The sequence below is a fragment of the Amblyomma mixtum genome, chromosome 1, assembly GCF_055824585.1.
Source record: "Amblyomma mixtum isolate Tamu chromosome 1, ASM5582458v1, whole genome shotgun sequence".
NCBI lineage: Eukaryota > Metazoa > Arthropoda > Arachnida > Ixodida > Ixodidae > Amblyomma > Amblyomma mixtum.
In genome coordinates, this window is record NC_143012.1 from 21,010,321 (window position 1) to 21,034,294 (window position 23,974).

At 48.3% G+C, this 23,974-nt stretch overlaps 1 protein-coding gene across 1 annotated transcript; it reads left to right on the top strand.

Moving 5' to 3' along the window:
- The first annotated feature begins 1,034 nt into the window (after nt 1–1,034).
- LOC149365671 (uncharacterized) lies at nt 1,035–23,739 on the top strand. The gene is made up of 4 exons (XM_089541587.1): nt 1,035–1,398; nt 9,357–9,535; nt 10,513–10,603; nt 21,644–23,739. Exons 1-4 carry the CDS (start codon nt 1,035–1,037, stop codon nt 23,737–23,739), a joined length of 2,730 nt encoding a protein of 909 aa, XP_089397713.1.
- Nucleotides 23,740–23,974: the final 235 nt, after the last annotated feature.

A 23,974-nucleotide genomic window follows, 5' to 3' on the forward strand; every position in this document is an offset into this window, starting at 1 on the left:
GTACGTATCACAGAGTATTGCATCGTTCGGAACGCGAGACGCAATGATGGCGTCCTGTGGATGTAAATTTAGCGCACAAATTTTCTAACAGATCATGAATCAACTAGCCCGTGAGGAAGTCTTACTGGAACAACGGGGTCGAGATATGTGCAAAGGAGCTCAAAATCACTCCCAATTATGTATTGAGTGTACTGAAATATAGCCCACACAGCTGAACATCTCGGGAATCTTCACGAGTCGCTGATTCATTTGTTTAGCTTTCGTAGGTGCAATAAGCTAGATACAGACCTTAAAGACGAAGGCGAACGAATGTTCATGAGGAAACTCTTTCTGAATACCGAAATAAAACGAATACGTTTGCATAGAATATAATGTTCAAGGCGAAAACTACTTTTAAACGTATTGCTGTCTGCGAATTTGTCTATGCTATGCTTATTTGCTTATCCTTGATGTCCTCCCGAGCGACGAAGGTGTGGCAGATATTAAGCCCATAAAAAGAAAATGGGCAAGCGAAGTTGCACTCGGCTTCAAAGAAATCGTTCTCTAGAACACGTTTATCGACCATTACTTTGTTAGACCCATTTTTCACTTAGAGCAGATCGCCCAGAAAACTTGTCTAAGTAGACATTTCAATAAGTCTAACTTTTGCATGACTGTCAAAGCAAAAAAGTATTCCCGTGAACAAGGTTCGACGCGAAATCTCCTTTTACGTTCATTCCCCTTTTAGGTTCAAATCCCCTTTTACGCCCTGCCTTTCATCCTCCTCCTCCTCCTTGCTGTCGCAGTCTTCATTGCAATTACAATCGTTTACCCGCGTGTGTTTTCTGCAATGTTTAGTGCTTTGCAGTAACATGTAACTGTAGGTCGTGCTATGTATTCCATTTGCTGAATAAACTCCGTTTCGGTGCTTAAAGCTGAATTCTGGCTCTGGCCGAGAATACACGAACGCGAATCTTTGAGTTCTTTCTTCGCGGCGTCCTCCCCGCCTCGTCAGCATGCGACTAAGTGAAACGTGATGAAGAAGAAGCTAAAGCATGGCGGAAGCGGAGCAGTTCTGTGGAACAGCCAAGAAATCGTCTTTCGATCCGGTTTTCACTAATCCTACTTCCTCCAGATCAGCGGCTGGCCGCGAGGGAAGACGCCGGAAGATGAAGCAACGAAAGAAGGAACCAGACACAGCTACCTCGGAGCAAAACGAGGATACATCGAAGGCAGCAGCTGCCACTGCCTCTCCCGGACACGGCAGCGCAGATGGAATCAACAGCACCCAGGATCCGCTGCTCCGGGACACCGAGGAGTTGGCCTCCAGGACAGATTCGCTCTCACTCTCCCCAGTGTCCTCTACCAGCTACCAGGAGCTCCAAGCTACGCATACTGCCCTTCTCAACAAGGAAACAGGTTACTGAGCAATTCGTTTTGGCGCCGCCTGCGACTAAACTAAAATTGGCAGTGGTTTAGCTCTGGTTAAACCTGGATGATTGCGAAAGCAACGAGGAGAGACAGAGAGGCGACGGAGAGCGCGCGGCAGCGGCGGCGGCCCCTGCACGCTAGCTATGCGCCGCTACTGCGCATGCGCAACTGGCGAGCGCGGCGGCGGCACCTCTGAGTCACCCGCACAGCGACGGCGGCGGCGCACCAGCTGGGCTCCGTGTGACGTCACTGCTCCTCGCGCATGCGCAGTATGGCCTTTCGTCAGCTCCGCGAAATGGCTCAGCGACTCGCGTAGTGTTGCTTTCGCAACAAAAACGTCTTCGTAATGGCCACTCCTTCTGGTGAGCCTTAAAATCTGCTGTGGTATCTGCAATTTTAACTACCATTAACAACAAATAGTGTGAACCTAAATGCGCACACAGGGGACTATACTGACGGTACGAGCACCTGTTTCGTCAATTTCGTCTCTGGTGTGTGTCTTCTAGGTTTGCGCAGTTTGGTAATGGAAGCTACTGAATAACTAGCCCGGCAAGAAGTGCTGTAATTTCACAGTGCATGTTCTGATTGCTTTGACGGGTCTGTTTCGCGAAGCCACCTCATTTCCCTTTTAGATGCCTGCATATACTTTACATCCTCCTTTTATTTTTATTTATTTATTTCAATATACTGCAGGCCTATGTGGCCCAAGCAGGAGGGGCAAACAACCTAACAACACACAAAAGAAACGAAAAAAACAACACACAGCATCATTCGGCGATAACAAAGTGAAGATAAAAACAACAGCATTAAAAAATACAAAATGAGACAACTTAACCAAGGAAATGCTCTTCCAATGCGTTGCTAAAATTGCTATTTTGAAAAAGGGATTCTGGGAGCATGTTCCAATCGGAGATGGTTCGGGGGAAGAAGCTATACTTACATGAATTTGTTCGTGCAAAGATAGGCTGCCGTGTGTGTTCCTTAGTGTGTCGTGAACGTCTGGTGGTAGAAGGTTGAACATAGTTAGGTATTGGAATGTTTACCTCGCGTGAAAGAATCTTACGGAGGCAGAAAATTCGGTTCATTTTGCGGCGGTCTGAAAGAAGTGGGATATTATTTTCTGCCATTAGCTTTGCTCTCCTAGATTGCTCTCCTACCTTCAGCTCTTGATCTGATGCGCAGCTTCCCAGCCTTATTTTTTTTTTTGTTTTACCTTCCCCTCGGGGCTTGCTGCAATTCCCAGAGCTTCAGTAGACGAGCGCTTTGCCGCACGTTGATTTATATTCTTCCTCGATGTAAGAGATTTCGAGCACAACGAGTGAAAACGAAAAGCAAGGATTGGGATCAGTAAGGCGCTTGGATTTCGGATTAATACTAGTTATTCTACTGGCCGTTCCACCTACACGGGATGGGTGGCACATTTTTCTGACGGGCTCCACTAGAATCACGAACAGAAGAACGCGCCGGGTTCCATTGCAGTGCATGTTGAGTGACTGCTTATATTAAACATGTGCACATGAATCAGCGTACGGGCTCTGCATGAACAGGATGGCCGATAGCTCTGCAGTGTGTTTTGCAGGAATAAGACGATGAGACGCCGTAGTAGTCGTCATTGCTGTGTCTGTAAAGTTGGGCAGCCGAAGGATCAAATCCAAATAACATTGCCCTTCCCGCACCGCTATTGGCACTTCAGGCTAGTGCAGTGGCCCTTGCGAGAAAAATAGCAAATTTATGTGAAAACATGCACGACACCGTTGGTGCCTATACGAAAAAGGGCACCATACTGGATATGAAAAGAAATACCAGAAAAGGTTTTGTGCGATTTCTATTGAACACTGGCGTCGCGCATTGAACACTGGCGTCACGAAATGGAATGCACCTATTCAAAACTTTTGACTTAAATGTTGTCGAGATAGGGAGCTTCATATCATAGTAATGGAACTTGCATAGTAAAGGGATAAGGAGTACTCGTTGCAATTATTGCTCTCAGTAAAATCTAATTAAGTGGTTCATTTTGGCTATGCTGAGGGTTTTCCGCCAGCAGAAGACGTGTTTATCGCCTATAAAATTTAATTTAAACCTTTTTCTTCAACTCGATTCATAACGTCTGCAACAAAAAAGACTAGTTGCCCCTCTTCCAAGTAAATGGCAGTGTAGAATAGGCTCCAGATCCTCGACAAGAAATCGGCGTAATTTAATTATGTGCCTGTTGCGTTTACGGCGAGTTAAATTTATTTCGCGTAAAGTGCTGCTACTATGTCAGTCCACGGAAGCGTCTAGGACTTGTGGGCGGGACGCATAGTTTCTCACTGCCGTTGCTGATGCTATAGATAGGGGTGGAGAACTGCGACTCACAGTGAGGCGTCCTCTAGATGCGCTGACAAAAAAAAGACAGACAGAAATACACCATTAAGAACAGCGAATACGAAACTATACACATCGGCGAGTGTGGTATAACCAACGACCAGAAACGAGAGGCGTCCTCTAGAAGCGCCGACTTAAAATAAAAAAAAAAACAGTCGAAACCATACACATCGGCGAGTGTGGTATAACCAACGACCAGAAACGAGAGGCGTCCTCTAGAAGCGCTGACTTAAAATAATTAAAAAAAAACAGTCGAAACCACACACATCGGCGAGTGTGGTATAACCAGAAACGAGAATACTGTGGCTAGACACACGCAAACGCAATCACAAAGAAACTCTGACACGAAACGCAATCACAAAGATACTCAGACACGAAACAGCGGCCCCGCCGCGGTGGCTCAGTGGTTATGGCACTCGGCTGCTCACCCGAAAGACGTGGTTTCGATCCCGGCCGCGGCGGCCGAATTTCGATGAAGGCGAAATTCTAGAGGCCCGTGTGCTGTGCGATTGCTGAGGACGATTCAGGCACGAACGCATCGGCCCGACGCTCATCCTACTTTTCGTATTACAGTTGGCCCGGCTGTCTGGATCACCGTCGCGGCTTCCCGGTTCGCCAACACGTGCCAACGATTGCCAACGCAACTTGCTGGCTTCTACTAACTTCGTCACACCGGGCCCAGTGGTTACTGCGTCGGCGCATGTGCGCATACTCCAGCTCTCCGACTGTGGCGCACTGATGCAGCGGGGCGTATAAAAGCTGAACTCCTGGCCCTGGACGAACCATTGCTGAGGACGATTCAGGCACGAACGCATCGGCCCGACGCTCATCCTACTTTTCGTATTACAGGTCTGTAATACTCTTTACTTGTACACACATTTTGTAGTTTGTGCCTGGGTCGTCCTAAAGCAATGAGTGATGATGAAGGGTCCGGTACCCCGTCTAACACGAAAGAAAAGAGTGAAAAGCTATTCGACAAGGCTCCAACTACTGTGAAAGAAGTTGGAAGTTTTCTTGTGAAGCTTAATAGCAAGTTGGAAGCCTTGGGAAAGAACCTAAACCATGAGCTTGGCACCCTGCGGGGATCAGTCGAATTTATGAATGAAAGTTTTGAAGAATTTAAGAAAGAACTGGCCGAGTCTCGTCGGGAGATAAGCGAGCTTAAGGAAGAGCAGAATTATCTAAAGCATGAAAACAGTGAACTTTCGAAACAACTGCAGCGTACTAGAGCAGAGCTAACTGAACTTCAGCAGTACAGTCGCAGAAATAACCTTGAGTTAAAAGGCATCCCTACTACTGACAGCGAGTCACTGACAGGCATTGTCTCCGCTCTTGCCACGAAAGTTGGAGCAGAAATAACGGTGAACGATATTGACCTCGTGCATCGAGTGCCAACAAAAGACAGGAACAAATCGAATATCATCGTTAAGTTCAGGTCAAGTGATGCCCGTGATAAACTGCTCGAGTCGGCAAAAAAAACTCGCTTAATCACATCGGACCTTGGCATTTCTGGATCAACATCCGTGTTCGTAAACGAACATCTTTGCCCAGAGTATAAAGTGTTGCTTGCTAGGGCTATAGCGGCGAAGAAACTTCACAACTGGAAGTATGCATGGGTATCTCGTGGCCGGATCTTGGCGCGAAAAGCAGACAACTCGGACGTGATCCGAATTTCTACAGAGGCCGACCTCGGCTTTATAGTCTAGTTCACTCAAAATGCTGACTGTAGGAAACACTCATACATTTTTCACGTCAAATGAATCACGCACCATACTGCATTGCAATGTAAGGAGCATAGCTAGAAATTTTGACGGCCTTTGTACGTTTCTAGCAGAGCACAGCTTTCTTTACGATGTTATAGCCATTACGGAAACCTGGCTGATGCCCGGTGAAAGCTATAACATTCCCAATTATGTATTTCTATCCCGTCCCCGCATTTCGAACAATCGAGGAGGAGGGGTAGGTTTGTACATTAAAAAGACCCTTGTACACTGCGAATGTCCGTTTCTTAACGCATCCGTCAGTAGCAGTTCGGAATTTCTATTTGTTGAACTTGAAGGTGTCATGGTTGGTGTTGTTTATAGAGCCCCCCACGCAGATCGCAGTAAGTTTGTGAATGATCTTGAATCTGTTTTTATACACGTAACCGATATGAACAAAAAAGCAATCATCGTCGGCGATACTAATATTGATACTTTAGGTGCCAACCACAGTGAATACACTGACCTGTTATTTTCATATGGATTTACGAATCTTATCTCTACTCCGACCCGAATCGCAGGTTCCAGCTCGACATGCCTCGACCATGTTCTATGCAATTTCGTGCCACCTAATTATTTGGCTGGGGCATATGATACGGCAGTGGCAGATCACTTCGCGATTGCCTTCTTATACCGCGTAGACGATAGAGATAGCCGTAGAACTTCTGACAGCACGTGCGAACATAGGAAGAAAATTGACTATCAAAAATGCGCACTCAGGCTCTCTGAAATGAGCTTTGCAGACCTCGCCGATATGAATGCCAATGAACACTGCTGCAGCCTTGTCGATAGAATTAAAGCTGTGATAAATGATTGTAGTTTTACGCAGAAAAAAACGTACTATACACATCCAGTGTGCCCTTGGATGACAGCAGCTGTGCTAAACATGATAAAAACGCGCGATCACTGGCACACCAAAATGAAACAAAACAGAGGGAACGCATATTATAGTGCTCAGTATAAGATTCATAGAAATAAAGCTGTTGCTACCATGCGTGTACAGAAGAAGCTATATTTTAGTAACCAAATAAACGCATGCGCCGGCAATTCTAAGAAACTCTGGGCTACAGTGAACTCGATAATTCAGCCTACTTCATCAAACCGAATACTTCCTGACCTGGCCCTTTCCGCAGATAAACACCTGCTATCAGATCAGTTTAACGATCATTTCTGCTCAGTGGGTGCTGATTTACGTTTAAGTATGGGTCTCACAGACGAACCTTCTCTGCCTGAGTATCTTGAAAAGACCTTCGGCTTTATAGAAATAAGCAGTGACGAAGTAATGAGTGCACTTAATTCAATGGATGCCACTAAGGCCACGGGTCTCGATGGTATTCCGGTTTCCATAATTAAAAACAACAGTGGCGTCTTAGCTGCCACCTTAGCCTCTTTATTTAATAAAGCGTTTCTGTCCGGCATCTATCCTGATATTTTGAAGCTCGCCAAGGTAGTCCCTATCTACAAAAGTGGGAATCCTAATGAACTCGGAAACTATAGGCCGATATCAATCCTTAGCTGTATCAACACTCTCTTCGAAAAACTATTGGCTAAAAGAATTACGCAATTCCTGACTAAAAATGCAATTCTGTCAACGTCCCAACATGGTTTTCAGAAATTTAGATCGACCACCACGGCTGTGCTTTCTATAACTGACTCAATCAATGAAGCACTCAATAATAACAATATTTCTGTTGGTGTATTCCTGGATATTAAGAAGGCATTCGACACTGTGGATCTCGATATTTTATGCAAGAAACTAGAACGATATGGGTTCAGAGGTGTATCACTCGATTTCTTTAGAAGCTATTTAACTGGGCGACGGCAGTGTGTTATTATTGACGAACACGCGTCAAATTCGCGTTCTATTTCCGTAGGTGTTCCGCAGGGCTCGGTACTGGGGCCTATACTTTTTACACTCTACATAAACAACTTACCCGATTGCCTAATAAATACCCGTGCCATTATGTACGCCGACGATACCTCATTGTTGGTGACCGCTAACTCCGTTGAAACAGCCAAGCATATTTTAAACTCAGAACTTCAGAGAGTCAATAAATGGTTTTTAACAAATAGACTCACTTTGAACATAGGCAAGACTAAATATGTTATATTTGCATCCCCTTATAAAAAATACCAGAATACCTGCTCCGCAATATCGATAGGAGATAAAGAAATTGAAGAAGTTAAAACTATTCAGTACTTGGGTGTAACCTTAGACGCTGCATTAAACTGGAAACCGCATATCGAAAAATTGCGCAGCAAACTATCTTATGCATGTTTCGTTCTGGCCAAAGCTCGGCGACATTTCGAAATACACACACTAAAAACAATATACTTTAGCTTTTTCCAGTCCCAATTAACTTACTGTATAGAATCATGGGGGTTCACTTACATCACTTACATTGAACCTATTTTACGCCTGCAGAAGCGGGCACTGAGAATAATGACTTGCACAACACCGTATACGCCTTCTCGCCCTTTGTTTTTTAGACTCCAAATAATGCCGGCATTGCAGCTTCGAGATTTTCGCGTTGCACTACTTGTACTAAGAGTCCTCTCCGGCACCTCCCCCTTTCCATTGAACACATTCCATAGAGCCCCAACTAACAGCCGTTCAGCAGCACAGGGAAGATTTCTGGTTCCTACATCTCGCAATGACTATGGCCAGCGCCGCTTCGAGTATCAAGGGGTAAAAACTTGGAATAAAATCCCCTGTGCAGTCTTTGCAACGTCTAATCCTTACATTTCACTGAAGACCTTTTTTCTGTCACAAATAATTACCTGATTTACAATGCAAATCGCTTTGTGATTGTTTCTTATTATTCTCTGTAGTGTCTATGTTGGGTTTGCCATTTATATGTCATTGAATAATCACTTCTAAGGCAACTGCGTATATTTTGTATAAAGAATGCTGTTCCTGCCTTCGTGTTTTTTTGCACACTCTTCTATTTTTTTGTAGTGAGCCCTCTTGTATATCTGTAATTTTAACCCTCTTGCTTGTACGCTTTGCATTTTTCCACCATTCTTATGTGTATTATTTTGGCATGCATGTAGAAAGCATTTGTCCTCACTAATATCTTTGCTTTTATTGCATGGATCCATAACTAGCCTTTGGCTAAGGATCCAGACAGTGATGTTATGTACTGTGCTGAAGAAATGATAATAAAAAGAATTGAATTGAATTGAATTGATGTCAGTGCACGTTAAAGAACCCCAGGTGGTCGAAACTTCCGGAGCCCTCCACTACGGCGTCCCTCATAGCCTTAGTTGCTTCGGGACGTTAAACCCCAATAAAACAATAAACCAAACGAAACAGCGATACAAAAGCACAATAAAGTGGAGGACGCAATACGGCGGAGCACATGATAAATGCCCAGTAGCGGTGAGGGTAGTAGCCATCGTAAATGCGACTGTGGTAGTAAGAGAATACGACATTAATTAAGTGCCGAATTGAGAAAGACGCCGAATCGGGTGTGTGAACCTTTTTTGTTACTTTAAAAGCAATAAGGCACACCATAATTGTTAAGAAACGTAATTATGCATCACAGTACTTCCTTGTAACGTATATATTTACCTGCTGTTGTGCCCTGTCATATTTTCTACACTTTGAACACGTATATGCAGTGACCATCCTATGTGCTTCATTCTTCTGCAAGGAAACCACCGCGAGTGGTCTTCTTTTCATCAATTTTTTTTCATCACGAAGTTTTCGTGCGAATTGTTTACATATGCGCAGCAGGTTCCCTGTATGGGATACTTTCATTCATGATAAAAAAAACCCAACAAGATTGTAATTCGTACACGTCTTGTGTATCTCTGCAGAGATGGAATCAACCGAAAAGACACCGTGTGCTGACCAGGCGCCCGCAGCGACCCCTTCGAACGTCCTCGACTCCGTCACCAACCACGCGGTTACCACTACACCTTTGTCTGTCGGCATAGCGAGCGGGTCCAGTGATTTGGTGGCGTCGCACCAGCCATCATCCGACACCGGAAACCACGTAAGCCTATACCACCGACCGGACGACGTGTGTTCTATGAGCGCAGTTCGTGGGCTTCTGCCAGGAGCAAGAACCAAGGCACTTCTATTAGTGAAAAACGCTTAGCTAGTTTACATAGATTCATGGCAGAGAGCAGCGCGGGAGAAAGGTGGGGCAAGCGTTAAGTTCAAGTAAGCTTCATTACGGGAAAAACTGGCATATAAAGGCCAGGAATGTATTTACATATAGCACATTGTGTGTTGTAATTGAAGTGAGTGATCAAGCTTTGCATATGATAATCCAGCATGACGTAACGGGACAAATACTAGAGGAAACATTATGACTCCTTATTTTTCCATTATGGGCTGCGTAGCAGAGGCAGTCCGTGTTATATATATACATGAAGACAAAAAACCCAAACAGAAACTACCTGCGAACGCGTCTAGCCACCAGAGCTATGCATGTATCCACAAAGAAGGAATCAGCAGCAAAAACCACAGGCCTGAGGAAGCATGCACATCTAACCTCTTTATCGCCAACAAGCCCTGATAAGCTCTGGCGAAGAATTCTACTGCGTTTTGAGATAACAAAGTTGATGAGCGACTGAAGCAGACATCCTTGGTCATATGTGAAATCCTTTCATCATTGATCTGGCCTGCTATAGACTTTACGTAGAAAAGTAATGATAAGTTATATTTGATAATTTGTATCCATGTTTCCTCAGAGTGTGTTGTATTCGTCTCTGCCTCTTGGCCCTGTTTATTTCTTTTTTTCGTGCTGCTTTAACGTCAATGCCTGTAAACAGATTTTTTACGGTTCGAATTCGGAGGCTTTTTTTTTTTTTCCCACGTTGCTGGTTTGAAGAAGTACTAATGTTACTCTAAATATGCATTACAGATGCGTCGCAAATATCTTCCTCGACTCGGAATATCCGTCAAGTCGAATTCTATTGCTTTGCATCATGGCTTAAAGAAGGGTTTGACCTCATTCTCCTGCAGGCCTCCCAAGAGGAACCAGTGTTAAGCGGCTCGGGTCCTCAAAGCCACTGCAGTATTGATGGCGTAATACCGGGCTCAGTAGCTGCGCAATGTGAGTGGCTTTGCTGTTATTCGCGAATAAATTTCTTTCCATTTGTTTAACTAACTACAATCATTCTCAAGCTCAGCAGAAGGCTTAGCTCCAATAAAATAAATGGCAGTGGCTTCGCTCTGCTAAGCCAGCTATAGGATAAACGTAGCCTGAGGTGAGGGCGACGTGTCCACATCTCGGAGGACACCTGAATCACAGGGACGGCGCATAACTGCCCTCTTGGAACAGTGGACACCTCGACCGTGCTTTAAGCTCAGTGGCGGTAGTGACAGGTGTGCGCTGCATGCGTTGGCATTGACAACGTTGTGCCAGAAAAGCGGCGCTGAAGCCATAGGCCGTCGGCGTTCGTTGTGTTCATTGGCGTTGGCGTTGACAGCGTTTTACACTCCGATCATTTTATGGAAAGGAAGTGCCCATAATGGCTCCCTGGGTGGGTGGACGCCTCAATCGGGAGGTGATGAGAGAGAGATGTGGGCTGCAGGCATAGACAGGGTTGTCCCAGAAACGCGGCGCTGAGGCCATAGGCCGTCGACGTTCATTGTGTTCCTTGGATTTGCCAACGTTTTACACTGCGATCATTTTAAGGAAAGGAAGGCGAGCGCGCGCGGCGAGGCACGCCAGCTGTGCGTAGTGACGTCACTTGCTCCTCGCGCATGCGCAGCACGGCTCTCCGGGAGCCGCGCGAAACTGCTCAGCCTCGGCCAGTGTAGCTCACGCTACAAAAATCCAATTACAATGGGAAAGCCAGGGTGAGGAGTGCCGACTCCACTTCTGTGTTTGGTTTGGTTTTGTGGGGTTTAACGTCCCAAAGCGACTAGGCTATGAGAGACGCCGTAGTGGAGGGCTCCGGAAATTTCGACCACCTGGGGTTCTTTAACGTGCACTGACATCGCACAGTACACGGGTCTCTAGAATTTCTCGTCCAAAGAAATTCTAGCCGCCGCGGCCGGGATCGAACCCGCGTCTTTTGGGTCAGCAGCCGAGCACCATAGCCACTGAGCCACCTCGGCGGCTTCCACTTCTGCGTGTAACCATATTTGCACTGCTAGACGCTGAAGAAAAGTTTGTCGTTATTCTAGAGCAGGCTAGTTTTTATAGGTTTATACACTTTTCTGAGGCTTATTTTGTAAGAGATATATTTCTTAATACGATGCCAGCTGGGAGCTTGTACAATCCAAGCGCCAGAGAAAACTTCAAAGGCGAAAGGAACGCAAAGGCACGGGAACCGGCCCGGACGCCAATCCTCAAGACGGAAAATTACCGGGTGATGCGACCGGCTGCAACAAGTATGGATCAAGGGGGCAGAGCAGGCCTAGGCGAAGAATGCCGCCACTCCCCAGAAGCGACTACAAGATCATTATTCGACCCAAGAAAGGACTCATGGTGAAGTCCCTCACCACCCACCAAGTAGCGCGCGCAATTGTCATGGCGTGCGGCCAGCAATGTAAGGACGAGGACCTACTTGTAAGGCTTCGCACCGGATCCAATATCATTATCGTTAGCACTCCGCACGAGCAAACGGCTCAGCTAGTGCGGCACATTACCCGTCTCAAATTCGACGGAAAGCCTTATGATGTAAACGCTTACGTGGCAGCACCGGAAGACGTCCTGCGCGGCGTCATCCACGGTGTAGAGCCAGGTACCCCTCCCGAAGAACTTAAAGCACACCTACGGGTCAGAACTCAAGGAGTGACCATACTTCAGGCAAGGATGCTCGGAAAATCCAAGACGGCAGTGCTCACGTTCGACGGCCCAGTCTTGCCGAAATTCGTCATTTATTACGGAGGTGAAGTACCATGCTACCAGTACCGCCCCACTAGGCAAGTGTGTTACGTCTGCTTCCAGCAAGGACACCGTTCCGACATGTGCCCCACACCGAACATTATTGTGTGCGGACTGTGTGGAGTTTCAAACCCGCCCGCCGACCACGAGTGCACGCCCAAGTGCATAATCTGTGGCGAGGCACACCGGACCGGATCCAAGGAGTGCCGAGAGAGATTGAAAAAAGCCAGGCCAAAACCCACAGGAGAAAGAGGACGGAGCGACCAACGCGGGCGACCACCCAAGCGATGGCTCAGCTCAGAGGGAGAGACATCGAGGAGCCGATCGAGGTCCAACTCCTTCCCGCCTCTACCACCAGCCGGCCCACAGGAGGGGGAGAAGCAAGAGAAAAAGAAAAAGAAGAAGGTTTCCCAGACAAGCGGCAGCAAGGTGAGCTGGGCTTCTACCACTGCTTCGCACTCGGTAGGAAAGGGTAGTAACATAGACAACACAAACAACAAAGACAGTCGCGTCACAGAACCGAAGGACGCGAACAGCGATGCGCTCAGACGCGAGCTAGAACTCGCTCGAATCAAACAAAACGAGCTCGAACGCAAAGTTGAGGAACTCACAAAAACACTAAAGGACCAACAGCGGGAACTCGACACGACTAGAGCACTTCCAAAACAACAACCACAGGCATCGAATGAAGGAGACCTTGAAACACGAATGCAACAGATGATGCAGCAGATGATGCAGGATATCATGCAGCAAATCCAATCGCAAATGCAACAGATGCAAGTACAATTCCAAGGGCAGATCGCAGAGATCAGAAGCGCTTTTCGAAAACAAAAACATACCGAAAACATTAGGGAAAAAGCGTACAACCGTCCAGCGCTAACAGCTTTCGCAAGCGAACAAGGCAACAGCAGTGACGCGTAAACATGATCAATACGTATCGGCAAGAACAAGAACACTTAGATATTTGGCAATGGAACTGCAGAGGCTACCGCAAAAAGCAGGCCCTTTTAAAACAATATATAAACACACAACTGACACCTCCTGATGTAATTGCGCTCCAAGAGACTGGAATCAAGCCGACCTTACAAGGGTACGAGGTTTACGAGAGTCAAAACGAAGGTAAAGCGGCCGTCCTAGTCAGCAAAACCATTACCGCCATCAGGCACGATACCATCGCCGACACCGACATCGAGCACGCGCTTGTTGAAATTATTCCGAAAAAGCGACAGGGAAGCAGCACGTTCTTACTTAACGTGTACAGCCCGCCGAGACAAAGAAAAGCCAAACTCTTCGAACTGTTCTATGGAGCGCACAAGCTGGCCAAAAAAAATGCACTCATCATCGTAGGAGATTTCAACGCCATGGACAGGAGTTGGGGATACCAGAAACAAGACATCAAGGGAAGAACATTAGTGGAAGTAGCGGAGTACTTTGGCTGCAGTCTAATCACAGATCCTGCGACCCCCACGAGAATCGGAAATAGCGTGAGCAGGGACACATGCCCGGACCTCACCTTCGTAAGGAAGAGCAGGGAGTCACAGTGGGAAAACATGATGGAAAATCTAGGCAGCGATCACTTTATCCTCCGGACACGAATAGCATCCGACACCATAAGACGCCAGATTGGACAGGCGAAAATCACTGACTGGAACGCGTTTCGCGGGGCTTGCAACAAATCTGAAGGCGGTATCCAATCACTGGAGGAATGGAGCGGCATGCTGAGAGAAACGCGACAACGATGCACAAAAAGCCTAAGGAGAACGACAGCAACGCCTGAAGTAGACGCCCACCTCCTCAGACTATGGGAAGCGAGACGCAGTCTCACCAAAAGATGGCGGAAGCAAAAACACAACAGGAAACTAAAACTAAAGATAGCAGAAATTACGGCAAAGGCGGAAGAATATGCGATGCAACTCGCGAAACAAAATTGGGACCAACTCAGCGACTCGCTTAGGGGAACTCTAGGCACGGCCAGAACCTGGAATCTCTTAAGAGCACTAATCGATCCGACCAAAATAAAATCAGAAAACAATAAAGCCATCCACAGGTTCATCCACTCCTTCGAGGGATCAGACATCACCCTACTGGAGAAGGCACGAGAAAAATGTTTCGGCGATCACAACCCCCCGCGATACCAAGGAACGTATCGAGGAGCCGAAAACGAGAAACTCGACCGCCCCATAACTGTGGAAGAGGTTTACGCGGCCATAAGAAACACCACCAGAAACACGGCAGCCGGAGCGGACAGAATCGACAACGCCCTAATCCGCAACCTGAGCGACGACCTCATACAAGAGCTCGTCAGCTTTCTTAACAAACATTGGGAGGCGGAGACGGTTCCCGAAGATTGGAAACACGCCGAAGTAATAATGATACCTAAACCTGGTAAAAAGCTACAAATTGAAAACCTCAGGCCCATATCACTCACGTCGTGCCTTGGCAAACTTTACGAACGGGTGGTAACTTTAAGACTGCAAAATTACATGGAAGACAACGACTGTGTACCACATACCATGTTCGGCTTCAGAGCGAAGCTCTCGACGCAGGACGTTCTCCTCCAAATACAAGAAGATGTCCTGCGAAACGTGCCTCGGACGGGAGAAAATGTCATAATGGCCCTGGACATCAAAGGGGCATTCGATAACGTCAGCCACGAAGCGATCCTTACGGGCCTAGACAAGCTGGATTGCGGGCGCAGAATCCACGGCTTCGTCAAAGCCTTCCTGTCCGACAGAACTGCCACCATCGGCATAGGAGACCTTCGATCGGACAAAATTCGCACTCCAAATAAGGGAACACCCCAAGGGTCAGTTATCTCCCCCTTACTTTTCAACATAGCTATGATAGGCCTAGCTCGAAAACTAGAGAACATCGAAGGCATCAGGCATGCAATGTATGCTGACGATATAACAGTCTGGACAAACACGGGTTGTCTCGGAGAGAAGGAAGAAAGGCTACAGCAAGCGGCCTCTTGTGTAGAGCAATACCTCGCAGAAAGAGGACTCGCATGCTCGACCGAGAAATCGGAACTGCTGAGAGTCTGGAGAGGCAAGCAAAACCGGACCGTCCCAACCAACGAGGACCTAAAACTCAACGTCTACCTTGACGGGACACCTATCCCCGAAAAGACAACAATAAGAATTTTAGGCATGTGGGTTCAATCCAACCAGCGCAGTACTCACACTTTTACCCTGCTCAAAGCAACAACACTACAAGTCTCACGCATGATCACCCGCATCACCAACAGGCGACATGGCATGCGTGAAGAGGACACACTCAAACTAGTCAGAAGCCTTGTAGTTAGTAGAATCACGTACAGCCTACCCTACCAGTGCCTCAACAAAAACGAAATACAACAAGCGGATGCCCTGCTACGCAAAGCGTATAAGACAGCGCTCCGACTTCCGCGCAACACGTCAACCGAAAAACTCATGGCCCTGGGATTACATAACACCTTTGAGGAGCTACGAGAGGCGCAGCTTGAGTCGCAAAAACTCAGGCTGTTGCAGACAACGACTGGAAGAGCGCTCCTGCAGAGGCTCGGATACCGCGAGCAGATGCGAGAAATGACGAGGACGGCAACGATCCCCGACGAGCTTCGCAAGACCCTCAAGGTAGCGCCAATACCAAAAAACATGGATCCCAATCTCCATCGAGGCAGAAGAGAAGCGAGGGCCGACTTCATCGAAAGAACATACGCTCCTCAAGCCACGACCGTGTATGCAGACGCGTCTTGGAGAGGAGGAGACACCAAAATCGCTGTGGCGGCGGTGGTCGATTCGTCTTTACGCGAAATGACCAGCGCGTCTCTCCGAGGCTGCACAGCTGCAGAGTCCGAGGAAGTAGCCGTTGCTCTAGCGGTGGCGGAGGGCTATAGAACCGGGCGGTCGCTAACAATACTCACCGACTCTCAAACAGCCTGCCGAAATTACATGAATGGCAGGATAGGTCGTCACGCGCTCCGTATACTCCTCGCAGCGAGCGACAGAATTAAAAACCAGGAAGAACAAAGCGACAAGATCCCACACAAAATTGTGTGGGTACCGGGGCACACGGGGGTGGCAGGGAACCAAGAGGCCGACAGGATAGCTCGAGGATACATTACTTTCCGAGCATCCGATGAGCCCGCGGAACTCGCGCCAGCACCCAGGGATTACTCGGCCATACTACAAAACTACAGAGGCAGAAGATTGCGGTATCCCCCACCGCACAAATCTCTCAGCAGAGAGGAAGCTGTCACTTGGAGACAATTACAAACAGGCTCTTTCCCAAACCTACATATACTAAACAAAATGCACCCTACCATATACGCGGACAAATGTCCCTGGTGCGACGGAAAACCTACTCTCTATCACATCACATGGGCCTGCCAAAAGATAGACGTGGTCCCCAAAATACAAAACCCGAGTGCGGAGCAGTGGGAGACTCTGCTGTCCAGCGACCGCTGTGAAGACCAAGAAGGTCTGGTACAGCGAGCTCAACGGGCGGCAGTGGCCAGCGGAGCCCTGGACTGAGGGCAACCGACCACTGATTAGAGGCGGACGACTTCGACAGAGAAGACTCCTGGGGGTAAAATCAAGGAGAAAACGTCTCTGAAGATGCTCCCAAACCGCAGGAAAAAGGACTAGAGTAAAATAAAGTTTTTCCTTCCTTCCTTTTCCTTCCTTAATACTTTCTGCATTCTAGCATACGGCTGTTTATAGGAGGGGAGTCTGGTCCAGATGACACTGGCCACACGTACACGCAAATAAAAAAGGCTCCGCCGCGGTGGCTCAGCGGTTATGGTGCTCGGCTGCTGGCCCGAAAGACGCGGGTTCGATCCCGGCCGCGGCGGCTGGAATTTCTTTGGAGGAGAAATTCTAGAGGCCCGTGAACTGTGCGATGTCAGTGCACGTTAAAGAACCCCAGGTGGTCGAAATTTCCGGAGCCCTTCACTACGGCGTCTCTCATAGCCTCAGTCGCTTTGGGACGTTAAACCCCATAAACCAACCAGCTTAGAAGAGAAGTTTATTGGACTGATTATTCATACAAGGGACCATAGTCCCTCACAAAGACAAAAACAACAAGGCAGCGACTAGTGTCGCTCGGAAGGCTGTACCGGAAGAGTTCACCAAATTTTTTGCTCGCATCGTGCTTGCTTAGAAGATGCGCTACTGCTACTTCGCCGACGCACGAAGATGCACCTCACATAGTGTAACCAGACTCCGTTTATTAAATTTAAGAGTAATGCGCATGCGAATTCGCCGCCCCCGCCGCCGCCTTTCCCTCATGCGGCGTTCACTCCATATTAGAGTGATTCGAAAAGGCCCACGCTGTGCTCCAAGTAGTACTGAAGCATTCTCTGTAATGCGCCACATGTGCACCCGACATCAAAAGTTTGTGGAACACCTATGTGGAAATGAAAATGAAAATTGGTTTTCAGGAAAGGAAATGACGTAGTAACTGTCTCGCATATCTCGGTGGACACCCGAACCGCGCCGTAAGGGAAGGGATAAACGAGGGAGTGAAGAAGAAAGGTTCCATAGTGGAAGGTAGTAGTAGTAGTAGTAGTAAGTGGTTTTATTAAACATGGTAAATGGAAGGAAAAAGTTTATTGCTAGCTCCGGCATCTGGTATCGCTGCTGGAAGCACCTGAGCTGGGGCAGTGGAAATAAAGGCTAGCAGGCAGTGTGTAGAAGTGAAAGGAAAGAGGTGAAGGGACAGTAGAAAGGACAGGGGGAGAGGTACACTGGCAATAAATCTATTTACATATTAACAGAACATATATACAGGTCGCAAGTAGTGGAGGGCTTCGGAATAATATCGACCACCTGGGGATCTTTAACATGCACTGACATCGCACAGCACACGGGCGCTTTTTGAAGGATAGCTTCACTACGCCAGCCAATTCGCCTTGTTGAGCGTGGTCGCACCTCGGCCTTATGCCCGTGGGTCAGTGGACACCCGTCATCCGTTTGTAGAGAAAGGGAGGAAGTGGGAGTGAAAGAAGAAACAGAAAGAGGGGCCGTAATGAAGAAAATGAATTTGAAGAAAGGAAATTACGCAGTAATTGTCTGACATATCTCAGTGGACACCCGTCATCCATTTGATGACGTCAGAGATTACCCAAGTAAATCATCAGTAGCATTACATCGCTTGACCACAGTCAAGCATAAGCGTAGACATGGCCTATAGCTGACTAATTAATGACGCAGTAATTCTCTGTCATCTCGGTGGACACCCGAACCACACCGTACAGAAAGGGAGGAAGTGGGAGTGAAAGAAGAAAGAGAAAGAGGGGCAGTAATGAAGAAAATAAAAATTGTAATTGAGGAACAGAAATTACGCAGCAACTGTCTCGCATATCTCGGCGGACACCCGTCATCCGTTTGTAGAGGAAGGGAGGAAGTGGGAGTGAAAGAAGAAGGAGAAAGAGGGGCCGTAATGAAAAAAATGAAAATTGTATTTCAGGAAAGAAAATTACGCACTAACTGTCTCAGACTGGCTCCTCGCGCATGCGCAGTTGGGGCTCTCCGGGGCATCGCGAAATCGCTGACACCTAGCATAGTGTTGCTTCCGCAACAAAAATTGGGCGTAGCCTCCCACGCGGCCGCTGACAACTGGCTTCGTTAGAGTTGAGGAAAGCCTAGTCCCGCGGGGACTCCTCATCTATGGGCTCCATCCGCGAGCCACCGTTTGTGCGGTTAGTGGTTAACGGGGTGCTTCCGGCTCCTGGCTGGTGGCTGCAACCCCCCCACACGCTTTGCTGCGCCACCCATCGCTTTACAAGCTGGGCGGGCGACCCTTTTCAACAAACGGACTCGATCAACCTGGGCTGCTACGCTCACGGCGGTGAGAGCCGTACTCTGCCGCCTCCCACACAATGACTACAGTATCACTGCGCCACTGTCTGGTGCTCTCACAGGGTGTAATACGCACATATATTTTTACACCGAATTCTGTATGAGCGGCCGTGTTCACAAGGGAGGGCACATGACTGGGCCCCTTGAGTCAGGGAACACCTCAGCCACGCTTTGAGTTGTTGTGACTGAAAGAAGGATGGAAAAGGAAGTGTATGGGCCTGCCCACTGGCTCGAGGTGAGTCCTAATCGCTTCCACGTGCAGACAGAGGAGAGTTGGAATATGTGAGGAAAGATTGAAAGAACAGCGCACTAGTGGTGGTTGTGAAAAAAAAATTGGCAGAGGCTCAGCTTGGTTAAGCCCGGAAATTGCGAAAGCAACTTCATCCGTTTCTTCAGCCCGCATCCGCCGTGTCTACCGCCGCTCTGCGTAGACGGCTGTTGTTTTTGCCCCTGAGAGAAGGATGAATAGCTCGCTGCTGTCTCTTACGCTCATTGCGACGAGCTTCCCTAGCGGTAGGTGGCATCGTCGAAGCAGATGTTAAGCCGCCGGCGAAGGCACCGCCACTACTCGCAGACCATGGAGGAAAAAAAACTGAGGAGGGAGCGTCCGGCGAGAACCTTGAAGCCTAGTCTTAACAAGTAAAGATATAGCAAAAAAAAAGAGAGTGTGTCCCCCCGTGATCGCACCACGTGATAGCGTGCGGTAAAGTCTAGCCCCGCTGCGCGCGCGCATGCTCCGATTAGCGCGGCAGACTAACTGTAGATCAACTTCCTTGCTGTAGACGCCCGCGCCGTGGGTCGCGCATACGCGCGCACTAAAACATACCGGAATCAAAACAAAAAGGACCGGCTCGGAGAGCGAAAAACTGAGGGAGAAAACGACTTCAAAACAGTCGGCTTGCGAACGCTGGCTGCGTGACGTCATGCTCCCTCCTTAGTTTTTTTTCCTCCATGTCGCAGACGGCGCGAGATGGTCGCCCAGCTCTTCAGCGTGACGTCACAACACCTGTTGCGCTCCTGGCGGACAGCGCGGGAGTTAGGCCGCCGGTGGTGGCACCGCCACTACTCGCAGACGGCGCGAGATGGTCGCCCAGCTCTTCGGCGTGACGTCACACAGAGGTCATGCGAAAGGTCAATGGTGGCACCACCACGGCACGGCAAAGGCTTGAAAGTGCAAGTAGTATTGCTTTGGCAATAAAAAGTTGGCTGTGGTTTAGCTCTGGCTAAACCTGGAGGATTGCGAAAGCAACATCTGCGCGTAGCCATGTATTGTTGCGTGACCTACACTGCCCACAGTCTCGCCGTTTCGCGTGCTCTTGCACCACGACCGTACTGAGCATGCGCGAGGAGCATGTGACGACACTACGCACAGCTGGCGTGCCGGCATCCCCGGCACGCTAGCTGTGCGCCGCTACTGCGTATCGGAGAGGTTAGAGAGAGGCGATGGAGAGCAGGCGGCAGCGGCGGCGGCCTCGGCACACTAGCTATGCGCCGCTAATGTGTATGCGCAACTGGCGAGCGCGGCGGTGGTGGTGGTGAAAAACTGTAATCAAAGAGAGCTTGAGTTTTAAAAAATAAAAATAACCCTGCTGCATGGTCGGTATCCTTAGTCCGGGACACCGCATGACGAGGCCCCGTCTCGCGCTCGCTCTGTGAGTCACCCGCGCAGCGCGGGAGCAGTATAAAGTTTTCTCAGTGCGTAACCTGCATCCGTGTGGAACGCTCCGTTGTGGACAAATGATAGAGTGTGTAGTGCAGTTACTACTGGTCAGTGCGTGCGTATCAGAAGCACCACTATGAGCGTACACTGCTGTGCGGAAGAATTCAAAGACAAGAATGAGGAAACTGTTCTGATAGTAGCTATAAATGTGTGAATATGAACAAAAAACAGCGACTGTGTGTGAAAAGAGATCACTGAAGGGAGCCATTAACGCTATTGCTTTATACGTTTTGAATGAGGAGCTTAGCTCACCAATTAATTTTTTTAGCTAGCTTGCAGGCAAAGCAACCGGTACAATGCATGTAAATCAAAGAAATATCCAAAATTCGTTGTGCCATAGCGCTGATGGTAATTACGTTTTCGTAGTTCTAAAACCTGATATGGGTAGTACTTACGATGGGCAACACACCTCTCAATAAATCAGGAGACTAACAGTGATATTTAACAAATCAACTATTTCGTTTTAGTTAACCAGCCGACTAGTTCGTATACGTCTTTGAGCTGTATTCTGATGCACTAACCGCTGATAATGCTTTTCCTAAAAAAAAAGCGCTTTCCTAATTTAAAAGGCTATTTGTAAAAATTGGAGAACACATCTTAGGTGAAGCATCCGGTCTGTGCATGTAGCCTGGTTAGCGACCTTATCTTGAACATGAATTTCTGCCTGATCACTTTCAATTTTTTTTTCTGGCACAGACGGCAGCGCCATGTTCCCCATGTCCCAGCGTCCACTTCGACAGCGTGACAAAGAACAACGTTTAGGAGTCACCTGCATGCTCTGCGTTGCTGCTTCAGCCCTGGCCACTGCAGCGGCGTTGGCGCTCGCGGTTATGCGCACGCAAGGCAAAGATTTTACTGAATCGTGCCGCGACTTCGACTGTCAAATGGCGGTACGCTACATGCGTTCACTCATTGACACCAGTATCGAGCCTTGCAAAGACTTCTACAACCATGTATGCCGTAAGTGGGACTCCGATGCTGAAGGCCTCAACTTCTTGGACATGGCGGTGCAAGACCTGGAGACCTCGCTCAACTGGACTCTGCTCAGCATAAGAACAGGCCGAGAAAAGTACTACGGAGTCGCTGAACTTGTCCGTTTCTATGCATCTTGTCATGCTTACGTGGTCCGAGCATCTAAACAAGGCGTTGAAGCCGCGGCCGGTGTAGCACTTGAGATCTTCGGCAAAGACTCGTCCCTGCTACGCCTACAGGACACGCGAGCTCTCTTTGCTGAAGTCATTCGCCTTTCGCTGACGAGGGGCTTCTCCACCGTGTTTGGGGTGGCGCTCGTACGCCATCATGACAACGTTAGCATGTACCTTTCCAGGGGAAAGACGCTGGCCGAGAAACTGGGCGAAAAGAACGAGACCAGGTTGCTTAACAGTTACTTGAGACCGCTGTTCAATGCGACACGTGCACTACTCGAAAATGCGAAGTCACTCGCCGAAGAGGACACGATTTCTGCCATCGAGAGTTTTGAGAAAGAAATGAAACCCCTGAGACAGCGTCACTCTGTGTTAATGCTAGAAGAAACCAACTTCTCTGTGTTTAATTCCACTGAGGACGTTCTTGGGAGCTCAGGGTGGCTTAAGACTCTGAACGGCGCCTATGGTTCGAAAGTGCCGCTCACGCAGAGTAGTTTGCTGCTCTCCGACTGCTTCGCCTGCGTGAACAGCACCATGCGTTTGCTAGCCAAGAACAAACAGCACGCTTCAGCCTACGTTTTCGCCCACATGCTAACTGAAGTTGGTCAGTTCTTCTACACGAAGGACGACCGCGGAGTAACAGGAGCATCAAACGCCCCATCGTTGTGCCTGAGAGCCAGCCACGAAGTGATGCCACTAACCGTGTGGTCTAACATCTACAGCAACTTCAGCCACAGCGCAGCGGCCGCAGATCTGCGCACGGAGGAGATGTTCGAGCGAATCACTAACCTGGCGTCCTACGCCATTGCCACCGAGAACGCAACTAGTGATATGAAGAATATGATCTCAAGAGCGCAGGCTTTTTTAACCGTGTCAAGAGCACAGATGTTCTTGTATAATGCGACCCTAAGCCAAGCCAAGCGAAGTTTGTTTGACGAGATCGATGGAGTCATCTGGGAAAATTTTCCTAAACTGTATCTTACAGCAAAGGCGCTGGAGGCATCGAGGAGACTTCAAGACCCGGTATCCGTGACCCATGTTGTGGAGACCAGCTTCCTCCTAAAGGGGCACGTAACATACTACGCAATGAAGAACTCCGTGGTTCTGCCCCCCGCCATGCGCCGAATGCCGATAACCTATCCTCGCAATGTTCCCGTTGAGTATGACTTGGGCACAACGGGAGTTTTAATTGCTATAGAACTCTACCGGGCTGCTATGGCGTCTACATCCATACACGATGCATCATGGGCCAAATGGTATCAGAGAAGGTTCAGAAGGCTCCAGGACTGCTTCGATGATGCCACTGTAAGTTCGGCGCACTTTTCTCAAAAGACGATGACGAGCGAAGGCGCCTTTGAAATGTACGTTTGGAAGCACGCCTTTCGCGTCGTGCTGGACGCGCTCAAGGACAACTACTCTCCGAGAGGCGGCCTCGACTTCTCCGCCGAGGCACGCTGGGTTTCGGCGCAGCGTACTTTCTTCAAACGTTTCTGTCTTCTTTCGTGCGGTGGTGGCGGCCTGGGCTCGAGTTTTAACCGAAAACTTCGCTGTGTTCTTCCGGTTCTAACTACCACCGAATTCCGAGACGTATTCAGCTGCAAGAAGTCGCAAAAGAAGAAACTGAATGGCGACTGTTCGAACCTGTGACTTGTGGGCGCTTCTCGACTACTCATATTTGCTTTCGAACGGCAATACAAGGTTGATTTATTTATTCCGGAATTATGGAAACCAATTAAAGTTTGTGTGAAATGACCGCTTTCTGCGAAAAACACAATATCATTACTGTCAGCTCGGTTTCCGAAAAGGTCGTTCGACAGAGTTAGCTCTACTAACACAAAATGAATTAATATTACAAGCATTTGAGCAAAATTTTGTGACACTA

What these genes read in the sequence shown, in the direction of transcription:
- LOC149365671 (XM_089541587.1), top strand. Translation starts at nt 1,035, where the DNA reads ATGGCGGAAGCGGAGCAGTTCTGTGGAACAGCCAAGAAATCGTCTTTC. An exon ending in CATCCGACACCGGAAACCAC is followed by an intron (nt 9,536 to 10,512) that starts GTAAGCCTATAC and finishes ATTCTCCTGCAG; the next exon opens with GCCTCCCAAGAGGAACCAGT. An exon ending in GGGCTCAGTAGCTGCGCAAT is followed by an intron (nt 10,604 to 21,643) that starts GTGAGTGGCTTT and finishes TTTCTGGCACAG; the next exon opens with ACGGCAGCGCCATGTTCCCC.